Source organism: Hippocampus guttulatus, chromosome 6 (genome assembly GCF_054856545.1).
Source record: "Hippocampus guttulatus isolate MCC_2025c chromosome 6, RoL_Hgut_1.0, whole genome shotgun sequence".
Taxonomy (NCBI): Eukaryota; Metazoa; Chordata; class Actinopteri; order Syngnathiformes; family Syngnathidae; genus Hippocampus; species Hippocampus guttulatus.
The window spans coordinates 12,728,979-12,748,312 of record NC_141266.1 but is presented as its reverse complement, the minus strand read 5'-3'; the positions used below and the strand labels follow the sequence as shown (position 1 = coordinate 12,748,312).

Here is a 19,334-nt window from a genome sequence, read left to right as displayed (position 1 = left end):
AGATGAGCATTAATCCCAAATGAGACAAGCAGGCCAATGAAAACAATCGTAATCCATTTTAAATATGTCATTTATGTGCATCCATTGACTTAAAAACATCGATTTGTTATTCAGCATGACAAATGAAGGCATTATTCCAAAGCAGCATAAAACCTCTCACCGCCCACTTTGTGATTGTGGCATTCGTTGCTGTTATACCATTGTTGCGGTGCCTTTATGATGTGTAACGATCAAGTGAGCAAGACGCAAAACATGTTGTAAAATCATCATTGCAGTGCACAACAAAAGGGAACAAAGCTGTGAAAACTCAAAACATCAAATGACTGCTGCCAATGTGACAAATTAGAGACACAATGTTACTCCGCCTTCATCCTATGATGTATTCCTCCCAAAACGATCCGTTTCCAAGGCACAAGAATGACGTGGTTGCGTTAATGCTTGATTGCCTCACTGTGAAAGTCCTACAAACAATACTTAATTATAGTATCCTGTCTTTGATTAGTATTATTTTGGTGAATTAAAGATGTTCACCCCCCCCCCCCCACCCCCCCTCGCTAGCAGTGGTTGTATGAATAGCAGAATGTAATTGAGGTTTGCGCAAAGATCATCATTTTGATCTTGTCTGGGTGGCCAGCGTGAAATGAAGGAAGTTCAACGAGACCATCATCCCCCACAAATACATCCATATTTTTTTACGTTTAAATTTTTTTTTATATATAGTTGTCCAACAAAGCCTTGCGAAGTGACTCTTTTTGTTTTAATTTCAAAATTCCCCAACATAATTTACTATTTCCATTCACATGACAAGTAACACATGTCAGTTTTCCAAAGACAAAAACATGAATGGGAATTGTGTCAAGTGAATCATGCCGTGTAAAACCAGCCACTGTTATTGAGTGACTGTAGCTCAGTTTCAAACTGTGGCCATGATAATACAGTGGTACCTCTACTTACGAAATTAATTGGTTCTGGAAGAAATTTCTTAACTTGAAAATCTTGTAATTAGAGATGGGTTTTCCATGCAAATGCCCTAATCCGTTTCAAGACGACCCAAATTCAGACATAAATGTTTCCGAAAACATAAAAATGCATCAAAATATTTAACAAATACATGCTACAATTAGATTAATGCACAACAAATGAGAGCTGTGCATCATGTAAAAAACAAAGAATAAAGAATAAAAATGATGGTGATTGAACTTTTAACTGCATCCTCATTGTTTTTTGCCCTCTTTAGTTCATGGTCTCTCTCAGAAGTGGTTTTTGGCTGGGGTATTGTAAAGAACTGATCCAAGGATGTTTGCTTTTGTCGGCTTTTAACAATCCTTCGAAAATGTCCAAGGCAAACATCAGCATAGTGAGCGATCGCCCGATTGGTGAACACTTTTTCTGGGTGATTCATTTATGTAAAACTGTCGGAACGCCTCATGGCCCGGACGAATGACGAGGACGCTGCATAGCCAATGGGATGCCAGGATGATGCTCGGTCATAGCTAATGGCAGAGCAGCTATGAATATGTTGCGTTCAGAAAACTCGGAGCTGTGAGTTGCAGGCCATACTGTATATTAACTCATTCACTCCCAAAGACGTTTTTAAACGTCTTTTCAGACTTGGTCCAGAATTGGCTGGTACTGAATGAGTTAATCTTTCGTATCTCGACATTTCTTTCATAACAAGAGGAAATATTTTCCTGTTGAGACGTTTCGTAACTTGAAAATTTCATATGAAGAGACAGACGTTCGTAAGTAGAGGTATCACTGTTCTACGGTTATTTCTACAGGCAGATATTTTCAACTGTATAAAAACACTAAAAACAAAACAAAGTCATTTATCTGTAACATAATGGAGAGGGAATAGGAAGGTGTTTGCAAAGTATTGCTGAATCTTCATTTTTGGGAGGGGGCCAGTGGGGAGTATTTTACTTCGAATTGTATGTTTGACTTTGGAGCTTCCGCTCTAAGATAATGTGGTGTAAGTAGGTGAATTTTGTCACATTAACGCGCTCAGTTACATGTACAGTACAGTGTGTTACAAATAAAAAATAATAAAATCCAGGCCACCATACAATACATAATTAAATGGAATGTTGACTACCTGCTGTCACTACAACAAATGGTGAGAAGGCCGACAAAGACAAAACGACCATGATGACCTTTGGATCAGAATAAAATAGATCTACAGGATGTAATTAATGGGATTGCATTTATTGCTCCAGGCAGAAAAAAAAATCCTTTTAAGAACAGTTGAAATCTTTGACCATTAGAGCGATGACAGTAAAGTGGTCATACCCTACATCGTCCTTAGCTTTCATTTCGTTGCTTTTTTCATGGGGCCTCAAATACAAGCACATCAATATTAGTGCTTGTACTTCGCTGGCAAAAAACAATCACGCCCTCACTGGGAGTCGCGGCTTGGAGTTTGAAGCGGATTACGTGGGACAGGAGAAGTGAACTAATCTCCTTTTGTCAATGGACGCTACAGCTTCGTGTTTGCTTTCAAAACTTAGCTTGTAGCAGACGTGAGCACATTTTCAGCATGACGTCTCTGACCCACTGGTGAAAGGACACTTTGATCCTCTCCTCTTTCATCTATAAACTGCTTCAGACAACAAGTGTATGCAGAAAAGTGGTGAAGATTGCACGACTGTCTGTGTCCTATGTGTTGTGTTGTGTTATTTTTGTTATTTTGACTTCAAAATGGCGCCGCGAGAGTGGCTGCCTTTCCAGCAGCTCCTATATTTTGTTTTCTATTTCTTCCTTTCATAACTTTGCTGCTATTCAGTTGAATTGCTCCAATTGAATTGGGAATTTCTCCATTGCGAGACTAATAAAGGTTTTCTTATCTTATTTCAAGATGAGCAGTGTATATGCATGCACGATTACCGGTAGTTGTAAGGAACAGACAGCCGGATTTGTGCCAGTGGTATAGCTACATTATTCCGTGAGACACTGGAGCTCCAAAAATATAATTTGAGTCGCAACACTGTAATATAAAGCACAGCTGGCTTTTGAATGACAACATTTTAAAGCAATACTGTCACGTAATTACACTTAACTGAGTTTTCTATTCTGGGAACATACGACTTCATCGTAGTGAAATACACATAACATTTCTCACAAAATGTTAAGTATATTTGGCTTTGGATGAAAATTCCAGGATGAATCGCCAGTGTACTAAAAATTCTAAGTTGACTCAATTTGACCTTGTGTAAAATTTTGAATGCAAATGCTTAACTGTCCAATTTTTCAGTGCTCTTTGCACAACTTACTGTTCCCGAACAAGGAGCTGAACAGACAAGAGGTGTTTGATCCATGGATGCACAAATACATTTTTTGAGCCGAAGAGAATTTGCTATTTAAAGATGCGGCTGACATTTGGACATCATGACACCTCGCAACTGATCAACACTGAGCTTTGAGTGTCACAGAGCGCCATCGGCATGTTGCAACAGTGCTGCGTTTGGGAATTGTGCCATTTAGCTCCTTCGAAATAGAGAGCAGCAAGTTGTGCAAAGGTCTACTGAATAGCTGCACAAGTGCATTCAAGTTTACTGAAGCTCAAATGAACTTCACCTGTAAAAGTTAAAGCGCATTTTCAGTTTACCTTTAAGTTTCACCCAAAAGCCGGATAACATTTTGTGTGCATTATATGGTTGATGAGAAATGCTAACATTGCTAACAAGACAAACAGAAAACAGAGTGAATTTCTGAAAGTTTGCACATAGATCATCAATAAATTAAATAAAACTAGTAAATGAAGTCAATTTACGACAATATTAACCAAAACAAAAGTCATGAATATGTCAGTAATGCCCTATCGTTCTTCACATTTGTCACATCCATCATTCTGCTTCGAGTCCACTCGAGGTTTTGTTCTCTGACGGCAGTTTTCAGTCTTCACAGCTCTTCAACAAATGACCAGGAACCCTCAACGTGTTTCTTCATTGTTACTTTGACCAAAGAGAGGCTCCATCTTGGACTCAATGTCGTCTTCTGCACGTGGGTTGCAGAGATGTGGACACACAATAACAGAAATCCATTCGGGGGTCACGATCAGGCCACTAACCCCAGCCTGGACATCTTAGCGGAGAGGAAGGAGTGGACGATAAAGACGATTGGCTTGGGACACGAGTGGAGATCCAGTTGCTAGAAGGAGAACAATGGATACAGTGACATTCTGCACATGTAGCATGAAACACGAAGGAAGGAAAATAAACAGGCATATCCTAACGTAGTGTAAAAATGACATGAAAAGGTCAACATTTCCCATTGCAATGCAAATTAGCCGTCATGTAAAAGAACAAGCCCCTTTTTTTCTTCCTCATTTTACCATGAGCAATTTCACGGCTCTATGACTCACTTTCTTTCCTGAGGCTCGTAAGGAAGCTTCAACCTATAAATTCCCTCTTAAACCACTGTTTGCTTCCTCCAATAAAACTTGGATAATGACTGCTTTTCTCCAGTAAAACGCATCGCATTAATTGTAGGCTGTCTATATCAGACCGTTTAAAATAGGGGGGGGGCACACTGGGGATGGGGGGGGGGGGCATGTGTGACTGAAGGAACTTTTTTCTTGTTGTTGCTGTAGGCAGAATATCCTAACATTAAAAATTTGAGTTCTTGCATTTAATGTTGGTTTCTTGGTCAGCAGTTTTGTGCCGTCCTTGAATGGTCGTTCTTATGTAAGGCAGCCCTTTGCACTACAGGATGTGGTTATTTTGTTGTTTCCTTCAACCCCCTTTTTTTGTTGAGGAAAGAAAATGAATCTTTTATACATTGAAAACTATACTATTCAAAATGAAATATATCAAGAGGATGTATTTTGCACATGTACACACATTTCATTACACAATATGTAACCCATATTTAACACAGCTTTTTTGGTCATATATCTGGTGAAGAAAGTGCGCGGTCCGAGGTGCCCCCCCCGGCCTCCCCAAGTTGGTCTAATGAAAAATTTAGGTCCCTTCTGACATTTAAGTAGCCCATCCCTGATCTAGATGAGTCTAATAAACTTAAATTTAGATTAGTGGTTTTTGTATTGAGAATGTAAGAGTTTTGGACCTTTTGAATTCTTTTTTTTGCACACCCCCTAAAAAAACCCAAAAATAAAAACAAAAACAAACAAAAAAACATCTTAAAGTGTTTTGCCAGGTGTGTAATTTTCAGATTTTTTTCCCCCCCTGCTCAACTCAATTTGCCAGTGTATAAATAATTTTGGGCAAAAGTGTATTTCTATTTGGAGACAGACAATTCAGACTGCTTGTAAACATTTCAAAACAGTCATTATACTTCAATGTCTGTTAAAGGCTATATTTATGTTCATAGTGCGACAGCTGTCTAATAACAATTGTTTAGTGCCGTGTTTTTATGGAACACGGTACCGTAAAAAACGCTTTTTTATTGATCCTGAAAAAAGTCTTGATAAGTAACCTTTTACACCACGGCGATTTATTCTTCATTTTGGAGGACTTGAAGAAGCCCGACAGTGTTTCTAAAGTGCTGTCAAAAATATTTGGGCCCGATTTCCATTCTTTTCATTTTTATTTCACGCAGCTCTTCGGATGGTGACCAAACATCTCTCCACCGACGGCATTGTACTCGTGCTCGGTATGTACAAGTTAGTGATAATAGTTTTCGCATGCTGATGAATGCATGACGCACAAAACAACCTTGTTCTCTCTTTAGTGCAGCCTTTAAATGTAGCTCAAGCATATGCAGAACTGCAATCTAATTTTCAGATGCCTATTTTAGTTTGGTTCAGTCCAACTGTCTCTCCGGGAAAGGTAAACAGTCAAGTGCGGAGACAAATTTAGAAACACAGCGTGTCTGTGCCAAATAATGACAGTACAGTCAACATGATGAAGGGAAAAGGGCCAGCGGATTTGTCTTTCAAAAGTTGAGCTAATGAGCCATCAGCCAAATCCACGAGTGCCTTGGGATTTTTATGAAGCCGTGTTGACAATAAAATCCCTCTTCATAGCCAACAGAGAATTTTCATTTATACTGAGCTGTAAATGGCGAGTGAGACATCTTTACACAAACAGAACATCTCCATTTACATTACTTCATTCCCATTAGCCAAGAGGGCGATTAATTTAGTGCCTTTTAGCATTTTGACTGCTGTCTTCCTAAAAACTGTTTGTCTTGCAACTGTAACCCACATTAATATTCATAGCGTCATCATAAGTTCTTCAGGGAATAGAAAAAAAAGTGACGTTTTCCCAAATGAAAATGCCAACATTTCATAAGGCAGAGGCACATGTGCTGTTGATTTGTTAAGTTTGACTGTAATCGGTCCTGACTGCTGCGTAAAAAGAGCAAGCTCGACCAGTTACGCAGTGATTGGACCTGATTAAAAGTCGAACAGGATGGGAGAGACCTCAGGCTGCGGGTGATTTTATTTCAGGAGTTTTTCTGTGATGGTGTGCGGGAATTTTCCAATGCATCGCCGCTTAAAGGTTAGGCCAATAAAATATATATTAGGGCCGGCCTAACCCGTATCTTCTGTTTGACCGCCTTTCAGAGTCACCTAACCTGCACCACTGATTTGAATAAGATGATTCTATGAAACTTTAGGACACAATAAAAACATCAAAATCACGTCATATACCGGTCACACACAAGTCCATTACACATCCACATTACACAAGTACATTATCACTTGTATCCAAATTGATCCGCCCACTTCCACATGTACACGTGTCATTTTCTTGCTTAAAATAAAGGAAAGCACTCACAATCTCCCCCTCTTTTCCTCCAAAGTCCAGGAATAGCATCCGAACGCCATCGTCCGATGACATCCTCAGCTTTTCGTAAGGGTAGGATAGGAGCACTCGTTTTTTGGTTGGCGTAAGGGGTCGCCCCTCGTCTCCATTCTCACTGTCACGGGGTTTGGGTTCAGCCAACACGGAGAAGCCCTGCTCATAGTGGATCACCAGTCGGCACTCCTGGCCCAGGTAGAGACAACCTGAAAGATTCATTGCATAGCATTCATTAGTTCTTCAGGAGGTTTTTTTTGTGTCTTCCATCTAATTTGTGGTTGATTAAATAGAAAGCACGATCAGTTCATAATTGAATATATTGAGTTGAGGAGCTTAGCCCATCTTGAAGGAGTAAGGCACAAAAATGTGATGCATTTTGAAAATACCATATGGAATTGTTCTTTCTTCCAGGCAAGCCTATCAAGATTAAATTGTGTACCAAAACCAAGACCTGATGGAAAAAAAATGATCATCTTAGACACCTCAAGCCTTTTAGATGTGCAAGGCTCTTTTAAAAATGTAGCTTTGAGATAGACAAAGACAAAAATACGCGAGGCTTTGAAGAAGGACCAGGCTGACCACTCAACTATTCACCACAACAACCTCAGCCAATTTGTGTCAGAAATCCTTCAAAAATAAATGGGATTTTAACTCTAACCAAGGGAAATAATCCTTTCATACTGAAGTAATTTGGTTACGAAACCTTGGCTATCATCAAACGTGCTAATAACATTGGACCATGGAAACCTTAAGGGTTTTGGATGGGAAAAAAAATCCCCATGAAATGAATATGGAGCTTGTTCTAACATAAGTACAACACAGAAAATGGGGGGGAAAAGTGATCCGTTTGACTGTGCAGACAGCTTTTGAAGTAACTTTATCAATGGTCATACAAGCGTAAAAGTTTGTTAATGACAGTTAATAGTAAAACCTATAACATTAAAGAAAAAAAATACTCTTTTCAAATTATATATTTCACCCATACAATAATTATTTCTATGAAACACAATGAACCGAATGAGTGGAAAAGTAAAAGCAACACAGGAAATTTCAATGCACAGAAATGTAAACAATGAAAAATCCATCTATATTTTTGTGATACAAGTTTCACAGTTGAGGCAGTTCAATATATTGCAAGTGGCATTTGCTGGTCCTTTATGGAAAGCGGTGCCCTTACGCAACCAATTGACAATAACAACAATTGGTGTTCTCCAAAAAATTCTAATGGAAAAGCCATTGCATACTTCACTTAGTCGTGAGCAGCACGCCATTGCTATTCATTGTTTCTGTACTGTGAGGATGCGACAATGGAACGCCCTGCAAGATGGCTTATGCAATAAGAGAGGGGCTGGCAGAGTCATTTCAAAGTCTTAACAGCAATAGACCAACCAGCAGGAAAAGCATCCATGCCACTTCCTGGTAGGTCACGTATCACCCATGTCCAAATATGGGCAAGCTTGCACCCGAGGACAGTGCATTGTCGTCGGGTGCCAGCCAATCGCAAACGGTGCAATGTGAAAAGGTCTTATTGGCCAGAGCCATTTCTGTGAATCCAGTACAGTACTTCCAACTGATAGCACCTATTAAAAAGTTCTAATGTGAAATTCTGAGACAAAACCTGAGGGTTTGGAACAAATACTAGTCTGCTATTGGCTGGCAATCACTTCAGGCTATGCAACAGTCGCTAACAACGACTTGAGAAATCTATCATGTATTCATTTAATATATGTCAGAGATTTTCTCGGACAAAGTTAAAGAAATGACTCGGCACACAGGAAAATTGTCTTCAATATCGGCGGAAGCGAATCTCTGAGAGCGAACGACGGTTAGTTGCTCCGCGATCACACTCCAAGTCCCGCCACCGCGAGTTCGACATTTTATTGTAACATATGCAAAATACAAGAAAAACACTGCCCCCGATATTTGCATGCCGCACCCCCGGTCCGGCCCCTCGGTAGTGATTGGTTACCTGTTTTTCCAACTTGAACCACCAGTACATTGGCGCCTTTTCTGGCTGGTCTACATCCAATTAGCATGTTGTAGACTTTGCGGATGGCCAATGTCGTCTGGGCGCGACGGGTGTTCTCAACTCATCTTTTGTTGCTCAACCGCTGTTCCCGAATTATTCATTCCCCTTTTGTGACCGAGTTTCGCCCTCTCCCCCGTGATCGCCCATCTGCATTGACGTGCTAATTGTGGACTTCAACAGCCCTTCGGCCAGGTAGCCTTTATGCACAGGCATTTGGGGGTGCTGGATACGCACCCAAACGTTTCGATGTGTCCAAATTAAAATGAAACTTTAAACATGATACAATTTTGCTCATAGATTCCTCTAACAATATATCATACGGGCTCATCTCCATACTGTATGCTCCGTGCTTATTTGTATATGTTACGTTCACAGTGACTGATTATTTGCTGGCTGTATGCACCATTCGGTATCATTTATCTCTTCTGCAGCACAATTTCTCTCTTTTTTTGTATCTTTAACAGCATTAAACTTGCTTCTTAGTTTACACGTAACAACGCTGTTGTTTTATGTTACATTGGCTTCACCCCCCCCCCCCCCCCCCCCCACACACACACACCACGGCCGTTTTTCTTTTCTTTTTTTAAATGAACAGCATAAGCTCCTCTATCTTGATATCATTTCCTCTGCATGTTTGGGCAAAGAAGGGGAAGAGAGCCAGAGGCTAGTTATTATCTTGCCATTGTTTACTGATAGCTTGAAAAGAATGTGTATACACTCACTGTGTGCTCACGCGTGCGCGTGTGTACAGGGGGATCATATTTGCACGGCAGCGTGTGCTCATTCAAGTATGTAGCCTGCCTAAGCATCTTTTGTCCGACTAGAATGGTTTTTGTTGACAATCAAACCTCATGTAGTGAAGCACGAAGGTTCTCAGTTGCTCACCGATAATGTGCATCACATTATGATTTGGATGAATTTGGAAATTCTTTAACTTGTACAGAGTAGCAGATGGTTGACTTACACTGTACAATAATTTACACTGAATAATTCTGGAGAAAAAAAATTGTTGTTGTTTTGGCACATCCTCTTAAACATGCAACAGCTTGAATAAAAACATCTTTTTTGGTTCTTTTTTTTTTTTTTAAACTAAAGGCACTTTAAAAAAACACACCAAAACAAATTGGCTCACAATTGCAGTCACTACTTAACATATTTTAACTTCATGTCACAGCCAATCATACCCATTTATTCAGCTATGGCAACTTGCATGTCATTATGAGAGAAACAGAGAGCCCACTCATGAGCAGCAAACTGCAATTGATTCTGATTACCGCTGCCTAAAATCTTTTACGTCAAAAGCATGAGTGGTTAATTCATCAGTTGCTTGGATACCATCTAACAGATTTGCTGCACCAACTCCGCCCCGTTCGGTGGCAAACGCTTCCATCATTTGTTTAAAACTCAGCAGTTCGCTTTGTTGAGAAAATCTGCTTTCGTGGTTGTACAGCTCTGGTAAATGCAGTATAGATGACAAATGGTCAAATTATAGTTGGAGTATAGTCTGGTACTGAGTGCAGAGGTGGAGTGGATACCGAAACAATTAAATTACTAATCAAAATGCAACTGGATGATATTCTACTAATGGATGTCTACTAATGTACACATTAGGTCCTCGATTTGCAATTGTTTTGTTGAAATTAGTTTATCTTCTGGACTAGGAAAATAAGTCCAAAAAATAATAATAACACCGTGTACAGTCGAGCCTCCAAAGTTCAGCACAATCAATTCTGGACGCTTGGAAAACATCATGCTTACATACTCTTCCACGTTGATTAGCAGGATAAGCTATTCCAATTTTGTTTGATGGGGCCATAACCTAGTGTGCCCTCCTGTGCTGCCTGAGCACGTATTGTTACAATGCGCTTCCCCTGATTTATTTATTCACCTTCTTACTCCAGTAGGGAATCTAAATTCCGACAACTATTCCTCTGAAAATACTTATGAAAGGTTACCATGTTTTGCGAAAATGACTGACAAAGTTAGTATTTCTAATGCAGATCCGTGCACACAATTGGATCTTTGCATCAAATCCATCAAAGTAGTGCACAACAAAAGCACACACATTTATATGATAAGAAGGTCAAGAAATATACCTTGAAAAGGTTGAAGAAGAACCATTAAATAAATTGTAAAATGTTTCTGTATAATTTATAAAGTGCAGTGTTTGGACCACGACATATACTGTAATATAGAATGTGGGTGGCATGTGCCAGGCGCACTTTGGAATATTAATGATGTTTTTCCTTCTCTACTACATTATAAAAAAAAACCTTAGAATGTAATTATTTTGAGCATATACAGTACATTTGTTTCACATGATTGAAATGAGGAACCTATTTCTGTTCTATTTAAGTCTATTTAAAGGGCTGCCAAGGGCAGCACGGTGAGCAGTGCAGAGGGCATGGATTTGATTCCCGGCCTTCCGGAGTGTAGAGTTTGCATGTTCTCCCTGGGCCTGCATGGGTTTTCTCCTGGGCCTCTAGCTTTGTCCCGCATTCCAAAAACATGAATGGCAGGTTAATGGCACACTCTAAATTGTCTTTAGGTGCGAGTGTGAGCACAGATGGTGGTTTGTCTGTGTGCCCTGCGATTGGCTGGCAACCAGTTCAGGGTGTCCCCCACCATCTACTGCTCGAAGACGGCTGGGACAGGCTCCAGCAAACCTGCGACTCTCACAGGATAAAAGGGTTTCAGATAATGGATGGATGGGTTTTTTTCAGTGTCGGAACTACAAAACAATGTAATGTCACTACGAAAGAAGATGAAAACCCCAAGTCAGCATGATAAGATCATCATTATATTGTGGTTGCTAGTTCAAAGAGAAACTCTATTCATCGACCAGAGACTTTTGCTACACTTGAGAGAAAGAATGGGAGAAAGGGTCAAAGTAAAGAGTGAAGTGATTTTTGAGATAAGGAGAGGATCTAATGTAATGCATAAGATCCAGGCATTTTTTCTGCTGTTTAATCTAGAAAATGACATTAGCTGTCCGTTCCGCACTAATGATTTTCGAACCACGCTGTTCTGCACTCTGAGGTGTCACCGCGGATCAATTATGGTAATTCTTAACTTCCACTCTGAGAAAATTGCATTTTTAAAAAATGCACTATTAGCCATACAGCTTTGAAAAAAATCTGACCATTTGAAAAAGCTTGAATACGCAGATGTTTGTTCTGCAGTTATTTCCCACATACAAAAATTATCTTTGATTTTGGGTGACCTTTGCCCCAAGTGTCCTTGTGTGAACTAACAAAACTCAATAGAAGCAGGTTAAAAAATATTTATAGAAAAACAAATCGCCTGTCGATTGTAAGACTGCTACAAAGGTTATGTCCTTCTGTCTAGACAACATTTGATCATGGTGCTAAAAAAAGATGAAGAAGTCAAATTTTCCCGCAACTAAGCATGACACACAAACTGATTTACGATCGACACACAATATGATTTACGATACTACCCCTTGAGGCCTCTAAATGTGCCAACTGCACACCCGACTGAACACTGTGTTGTACAAGTGACTGCAAAGACAATGTCAAAAAGCTTGGCTGTGACAAATGCTGACATTGACGGGATGTGAAGCTGGCGTCAGGCAGACTTCGCTGCTGGATACAAGAGGGACCGAAGTGAAAGTTGGCACTGTGTGATGAGTTAGGGCTGGTGAGGGGGAGCAGCGGGGGTGGTCATGGTCACCCACGGGAGACGTGCAGTTCCCAGGACATTTTGTACAGGGACGGAAAAGGAGAGGGGAGGGGGTTCGGTTGGAATTCCCTTGACAGTGAATACACAATTACAAAAACACAGAAAAATGCCGCTCGCGTCTATAAATAGTTTGCAAAGGTCTCCCATATGGCTCCCTTCTACCTTCTGTGGGCGTTTGCGTTGACATTCTGCTTCATGAGCTTGGTTTAAGATGTTATTTTAATCTTGCAGCGCTTCAGGCACTGTACACCGAAGAAGCGTCGCAAGATCTAGCGCAGTGACCTGGGCAGCATGATTTATTCCATCCTCATACTTCTACGTTCGCCAGCCTCATGCATTTTTCTCTTGGTTCACAGAGGATACAGTACGTTTCATGTGACATTGATTTTAGGGAAGCTTTTGTTTTTAATATACAGATGTACCTTGACTTATAAGTGCCCCAATTTCCAATTTTCTTTTTGTGAGGATAAGTGGTTCAGATAATGGATGAACTATCAGTTCTATTTTACAGCACAATGCATTTTTTTTTTAAATTATAGACATTTTGTAACGTTTCATCATTTTGATTCGTGCCATTTGAATTATTCCCAATGTGGAAAATGGACTTGATATACAGCTAAATTGCGCTCGGTACGCAATTAGTCATGGAATGAATTAAGCTTCAAGTCAAGTCAAGGTACCACTGTTTATCAACATTTATGTCAGTGTCAGTGCGATGTAGCCGTACTCACTAGTACTGACTTCTTTGATCATCTCGGCGGATGCGTGACAGCCGTTGACTATTTGTCGAGTCCACAGGGATAAATCCTTGCTGGTTTCAGCCCGGAAAAGATGAGTCTCGATTCCAAGGCGAGTGCCGGTTCGAGTGGCGAAAAAGAGCTCTGCGCCCGAGTGAGGAGAACTCATGTCAGGCCCAGAGTGCACCAGACTGGAGGAACACAAAAGCTCACATTTGAATACACGGTAGAATAATCTGCAAAGACATTATCTGACTTCCAAGTTGTTCTCATTTCAATCAGATTTCTCACTAGAAATAATGTCAAGTGACTCAATTTGTTCCAGGCTCAAATGATCTTAGTCATCAAAGATTGGCAGGCTGTGTTTCTGCTTATATTGGAACGTCCCTTAATTGAGTGAGGGAATCTTTATTTTCTTTTTTTAACAAACAAGAGATACAGTTGGCGATGTATGTTCTTACATTTCGTGAACATGACATTGATGGAGTCTTCCTGAGCTTTTTTTATATGACAATGGATAAAAATGAGTCTAAAAGTAAAAGCTTTATAAATAGGTGACATTATCATCATGGTATACGTCACACATTCAAGACGGCTAAATGTTATGAGCCTGAAAACGCTTTTGCGAACAAAGTGTACAGTATGCTAGGCCCAGCAAAGATGTGCGACTCCCAAAGCTCATATTTTCCACCCAAATAGATGCTGCATACTAAATATTAAAACTATGCTGTTTGACACAAAAGAGAGGACCAGAGTTTTTCATAATACTGTACACAGAACTTTTGAAAAACCCAAGCACTTTTCGAGCGTTCAATCTTGTATAGTATAAATCTTTGACCTACAACTGTTAGCTTTTATACAGTGGAATCTCACCAACACGTTTCGGTTGTATTGCCGTGAGGATGGACCCACCGTGTTGCAAGAAGAGGATATGTGTGTGCGGGACTGTGCCAGGCCTCCTTGCTCCGAGGCAGGCTGTCATAGAGCAGAAGGTCTTTCTCCGTCACCACCACCAGCACAGGCTTCCAGCACTGCTTCTCGCTTTCGCTTTGCTATGCAAACACATGAAACGGAACTCGGTTGAGTGTTGACCTCCAACAGTCTGAACAATCCTAATTGCAATCAACAGCAAATGGCGTGTGTTCTTCAATATCAACTTTTGCATAGGCTTGAGTTACCGTATTTTCCGCACTATAAGGCACACCTAAAAGCATTCCATTTTCTCAAAAGCCGACAATGTGCCTTATAATCTGATGCGCCTTGTACGTGGATCAACATTCTGATTTCTTTGATGTCATATTTTAAATGTTCTGTAAAGCACTTTATTACAGCTGCAGCGGTTGTGAAAGCTCCATATCAATAAGGCTGTATTGTATTCCCTTTAGCATATCGCCATCTAGTGGATGCACGCGGCAACCACAGCCACTATTATAGCTTCTATTCTATGCGCATTATAAAACAGATTAAAAATAGGCCATTCATTGATGGTGCGCCTCATACTCCGAAGTGCCTGATATTGCGGAAAACACGGTAATCAGAATGTCAAGAGATTAAAGTGACTGCATTATTGGCGAACTCATGCCCCATTCTTGAGTAAACTGTCCATTCAATCATTTTTTTGGTAATATATACCAGACTTCGGAATTATAGCTTATGGACAGCCATGTAAATTCCCCCACCGTCCCTTAACTTTTATGATAGGAGCTTTGCAATACGTGCACGGATGTTCCGGGACAAGATCTCACTTGATTTGTTATTCGGATAATTCCACAACGGTGGCGTCACACACAGGTCACGGAGAGTCTAGTGGTTCAGTTCCCAACCAGTGATGATGTAAATGCGAGTGTGAAACGGTGTCTCTCCCAATGTGCCCTATGTCTGACTGGCGACAAGACCAGTGTGTAGTTTACTTTTTGCCCAAGGTCAGCCTTGATGGACTCTAGCTCATTGTGACCCTACAAGGGAAAAGTGTTTTGTACACAGGTTAGATGGATGATGGCATACTGTCATTTAATTCATGACAACTCTGGTTATCTGACGTAAAAAAACAAAACAAAACAAACAACAAACAAACAATAAAATAAAATAAAACAAAAAGAGCTTATTCCATCATTTTTAAGCACTGGAAAATTGTCTTTATCTGTGCAGCCATCCACTAAAGCTAACGTGCATTTTGAAAATGTTAGTGAATGCGCAAAGTACTGAAAATGTTTTCTTCCCAAAGTTGCTCAAGCACAAACTCAGAGAAGTAATGTGTATGGAATACATAAATCTGTATAACTGTGTTTATATGCAGACCTAACATGTTTTGTTTTTCCCTTCTTTCGCAAGTCAATCACCGAATCAGAATACCAGAGAAATGTTGTCCATTCGGGAGGTGTGATAGAAATGCAAATTTATTTCTAGTGCTGGTGCATAGGTACATGATTGAGACATTTGCTTTTCCCGCACAACCCCCACCTCTCAAAGAAACCCCACTTGCTTTTCCTTCACAAGCCACAGAGTTAATCCTTTACATTCAAAGTGCCCATCTCCATACCGTATGCAGCTTGGTATTTCACATTCATAACTATTCCCATAGAAAGACTTGATCTGCAACCCAGCTAGGGAATCCTAAGCTGCCTTTTGAAGATCTGTCTGAGCCACATGGGAGGATTTTACAGGATCAAGGGTCACATGATGACAATTTGTCGCTAATGAACAATAATGGTTAGAATTTGATCGGAGAATATTGTAAATGTTGGGATATAATTCAACAGATGCAGTCATTAAGGAGAGTTTCACGTGACTGGAAGCTTGCTGTACACACGAGGATATTCCTAATGATTCTGTCAGAGTGTGTGTGGGGCGGGGAGGGCAACCAAACACCACATAAAACACTTGGCACTTGCACATCTTCATGTTCCAGCTTTTAGGTTTCCAACATGAATCTTAACTATCTAAACTCCCCACCTCAACCCTAAGAGAGTGCAAAGTGAGGCATTTGGGTCATCAAATGCAGTGGCACGTATGATTTTCATTCCTTCCGTGATCAGGATACACATTTGCTCCTCACCTTGCCTGCCAGCCATCCCAGGTGTCGAATCTCCTTGCTGCCAGCAACCCCTGACCTGGTTGTGTGATGAATCACCTCAGCTAGTGCTTGCTGGAAAGAGATGACGTGATCATTCAGTACATCTACATTCTTGTGTTGTATGTATAGGTACAGCATGTTAGAATAAGGAGTATGCTATAGCTGTTGTGCAATTGTGCGACAGACCTGTGTCAGTGTGGATGTGACAGCATGCATCACAGAGAACCAAGTGAGGGCGGATGACTGGTCTGGACACCGCAGTACCACGGTGTGCCTGGCATCGGGGGAGTGCAACTCCACTTGTCTGGACAAAACAATTTTAGCAAAAGAGGTAAGGAAGTCAAATTACAGACAGTCTATGATTCTTTCTCCCGCCCCCTTTTTTTTCTTTCTGGCTGAAAGCCACAGGCCAAAAAAATTCTTGTTTTAAGTTTCAGTCTTAACTTCTCTGATCCTCGTTAAAAGGCAGTGAAGTTGCCGTACTTGAAAAACCTCTGCGGGCCATTTCAAACAAATAGGCGTTTCTCTCTAAATTTCCTGAACTGATCTCCTTTTACCATAAGGGAGTATTTCTGTCCTCCATAGACACGTATCTATAGAATGCTCCTGGGCCTCAGCGAGCAGCTCTTTGATCGTGTGCTGAGTGAATGTGAATTTTAAAAAGGCCTTCTGTCACGGGTTTCACGGTACATCATATAACACGCTGCCTTTTGAGATTGTTAACATCATGCCCGTTAAATCCTGTCGACGAATTATCTCAAGAAGCGTAGGAGGTCAAAGGTATTTCCCGATATACGAGTGATGATTAATGCAACCATAATACACAGCTTCATACACGTATGAAGCATAAAAATGTGGGATTGTTGAGTTAAAGTGAGAAAACCTGATTACGTCACACCACCCAGCTATGCCAGTCCAACACGTATGTCAAGCACTAAACACCCTGCCGTGAAAGGAAATGAATCAAAACGAAACATTATGATGAGCTGGAAGCAAACTGGGAGGAAATATTTAGTTTCATCCTCAACACTGCGCAGGATGAGTACAACCGCATTCCTTTTCTCGGGTGTTTACCACCAACTATTTCCAAACTCAATAGTCATCTGTCGAGGTGCTCCCGTGGGTGGTGGAGTGAAACTACTCCTTACCACGTGTGGTTTGCGCAAACAGGCTTTCTTTCTTTTCCCTTTCCCACACACACACACACACACACACACGCACGCACGCACGCACGCACGCACGCACACACACACACACACACACACACACACACACACACACACACACACACACACACACACACACACACACACCTGACACAGGACACCTGGAAAATCCCAAGTGAATGTAATGCATCTGCAAGTCGGACACCACATGCACTGTACTGTACATCCACTCCAGGTGTTGCTACTTGAGGTTAAAAATAGATAGATATATAAATAGTTCAGACCTGAGCGAAACTTCGGGTATGAAAGTGATCTTTGTTACACTGAATGTAATGCTCTCAGATATACCTTCCAAAATAAACGAGGGATCACTGTAATGGCTATTTAACGTCATGTGAAATGGGACCTACAAGAGCACAATGGGTTGCTGTCCTAGTTAATAGAAATAAATAATGGGGGGGGGGGGAGATGTATTTTTTTAATACTTAACTTTTGCACCTGCAACTACTGAAAATGACACTCCAGAAAATGTGGAAAACTCCACAAGACATTAAATCTTAGATCCACACGGCTAAAAATAAGACTTCTATCACCAAGCCGTGACACGCAACTGCCCCCCCCCCAAAGTAAGAACTCATGAACACACATACACCCTTGACACACAAGTGTAATTTAATGAAAAAGATCAGTTTCCTATTTTATAAAATCTGCGCAATCCCTGACTGTACAGTAAATAATCACACCACTACCATATCATAATACGAATAAGTGGATGTTGAAAACATACAGTGTGTCATTTTTTTTTTTAATTGTGTGTTGACATACAGTATCTATTTTCTTTAGCCCATCGGTGCCTAACAGATTGCAGTCACTCCTGTGACAGTCACAATGAATTTGTGTCCTGCTGTTATAATAGAGTCTGTCTGTCAATGTGTCCTTTTTTCATCAAACTGCAAAACCAACAGCTCTGTTACTGGACAAATACCGTAGTCTCACGTTGGTACACGAGATTACGAGTTGGGATATTGACCCTGAATTCTTGTATAAAATAGAGAGCGGTGAAGTGGAGAATCGTGCCAACCCAGTGAATGTTCAACCACTATTATGCTCTCAGATTGTGTAAGCCAAGTGTGAGCTTTGCTCAAGTACAGCTAAGAGTGCCATCAAGACTTCGCCGTGACAGTGAACGTGACATCTGGTGCAAACATTTCACATCTTTTTCATATATTTATGAAGAACATGAATACAGATGAGGTAATTTGTTAAGAAGCAAGTGAAGACAATTAAAGAGACTCCAAAACAACAGCTGACCAACAATTAAATGACTGGTTGAAAAGCGGTGTGTCACATTTAGATTTTTGTTTTAAACCACAAGTCTCCTTCATGCAGCATTTTGCAGCGATACTGAATGTCACACGCACCACAATCTGATGTCACAGTTACTGCTACGAAATACTAACATGAGAATAGCGATGTACAGTATATGCATCTGACATATCACGGCCCCTAATGGGACGAATTACAATGGTGTCTTAAATGCCTGGTAAATTTCCATGGGAAGTTAGGGGAGAGGAATTTTTGAATTATTCCAATGTGGAAACTTTCCATCAAAATTGTAGAAATGTATCATCATTAACTGGGGATTGAGGGTAATTTAATAAGATTGATAATAATAATAACTTGATTTACATAGCACCTTTCAAGCAATTCAGCAAACAAATGAAATCACATATACATCCAGTATATTCTGGTGTCATCCCATGTAGTGCTTTGAAGGTAATTAAGAACATTTTAAAATCAATTCAAAATTGCGCTAACGAGACAGAAGAGCTATGATATTGAGGGATAAAAGATTTTTTTTTG

General features: G+C 40.5%; 1 protein-coding gene across 2 annotated transcripts in view; it reads right to left on the bottom strand.

Annotated features, from left to right (window-relative positions):
• Positions 1-536: 536 nt before the first annotated feature.
• Positions 537-19,334, bottom strand: part of sntb1 (syntrophin, basic 1) — a 34,688-nt gene continuing 15,890 nt past the window's right edge. Inside the window, exons 3-8 of one of the 2 annotated variants that reach the window (XM_086113629.1) lie at positions 16,492-16,609; positions 16,288-16,377; positions 14,145-14,284; positions 13,227-13,423; positions 6,741-6,970; positions 537-4,146 (exon numbers count right to left, since the gene is read on the bottom strand). In XM_086113629.1, the coding sequence (XP_085969755.1) occupies positions 4,054-4,146; positions 6,741-6,970; positions 13,227-13,423; positions 14,145-14,284; positions 16,288-16,377; positions 16,492-16,609 (868 nt within the window). In that variant the 3' untranslated portion in view covers positions 537-4,053. Of the gene's footprint in view, positions 4,147-6,740; positions 6,971-13,226; positions 13,424-14,144; positions 14,285-16,287; positions 16,378-16,491; positions 16,610-19,334 lie in introns of those variants that run through there. The other variant, XM_086113630.1, reaches the window with a different exon arrangement.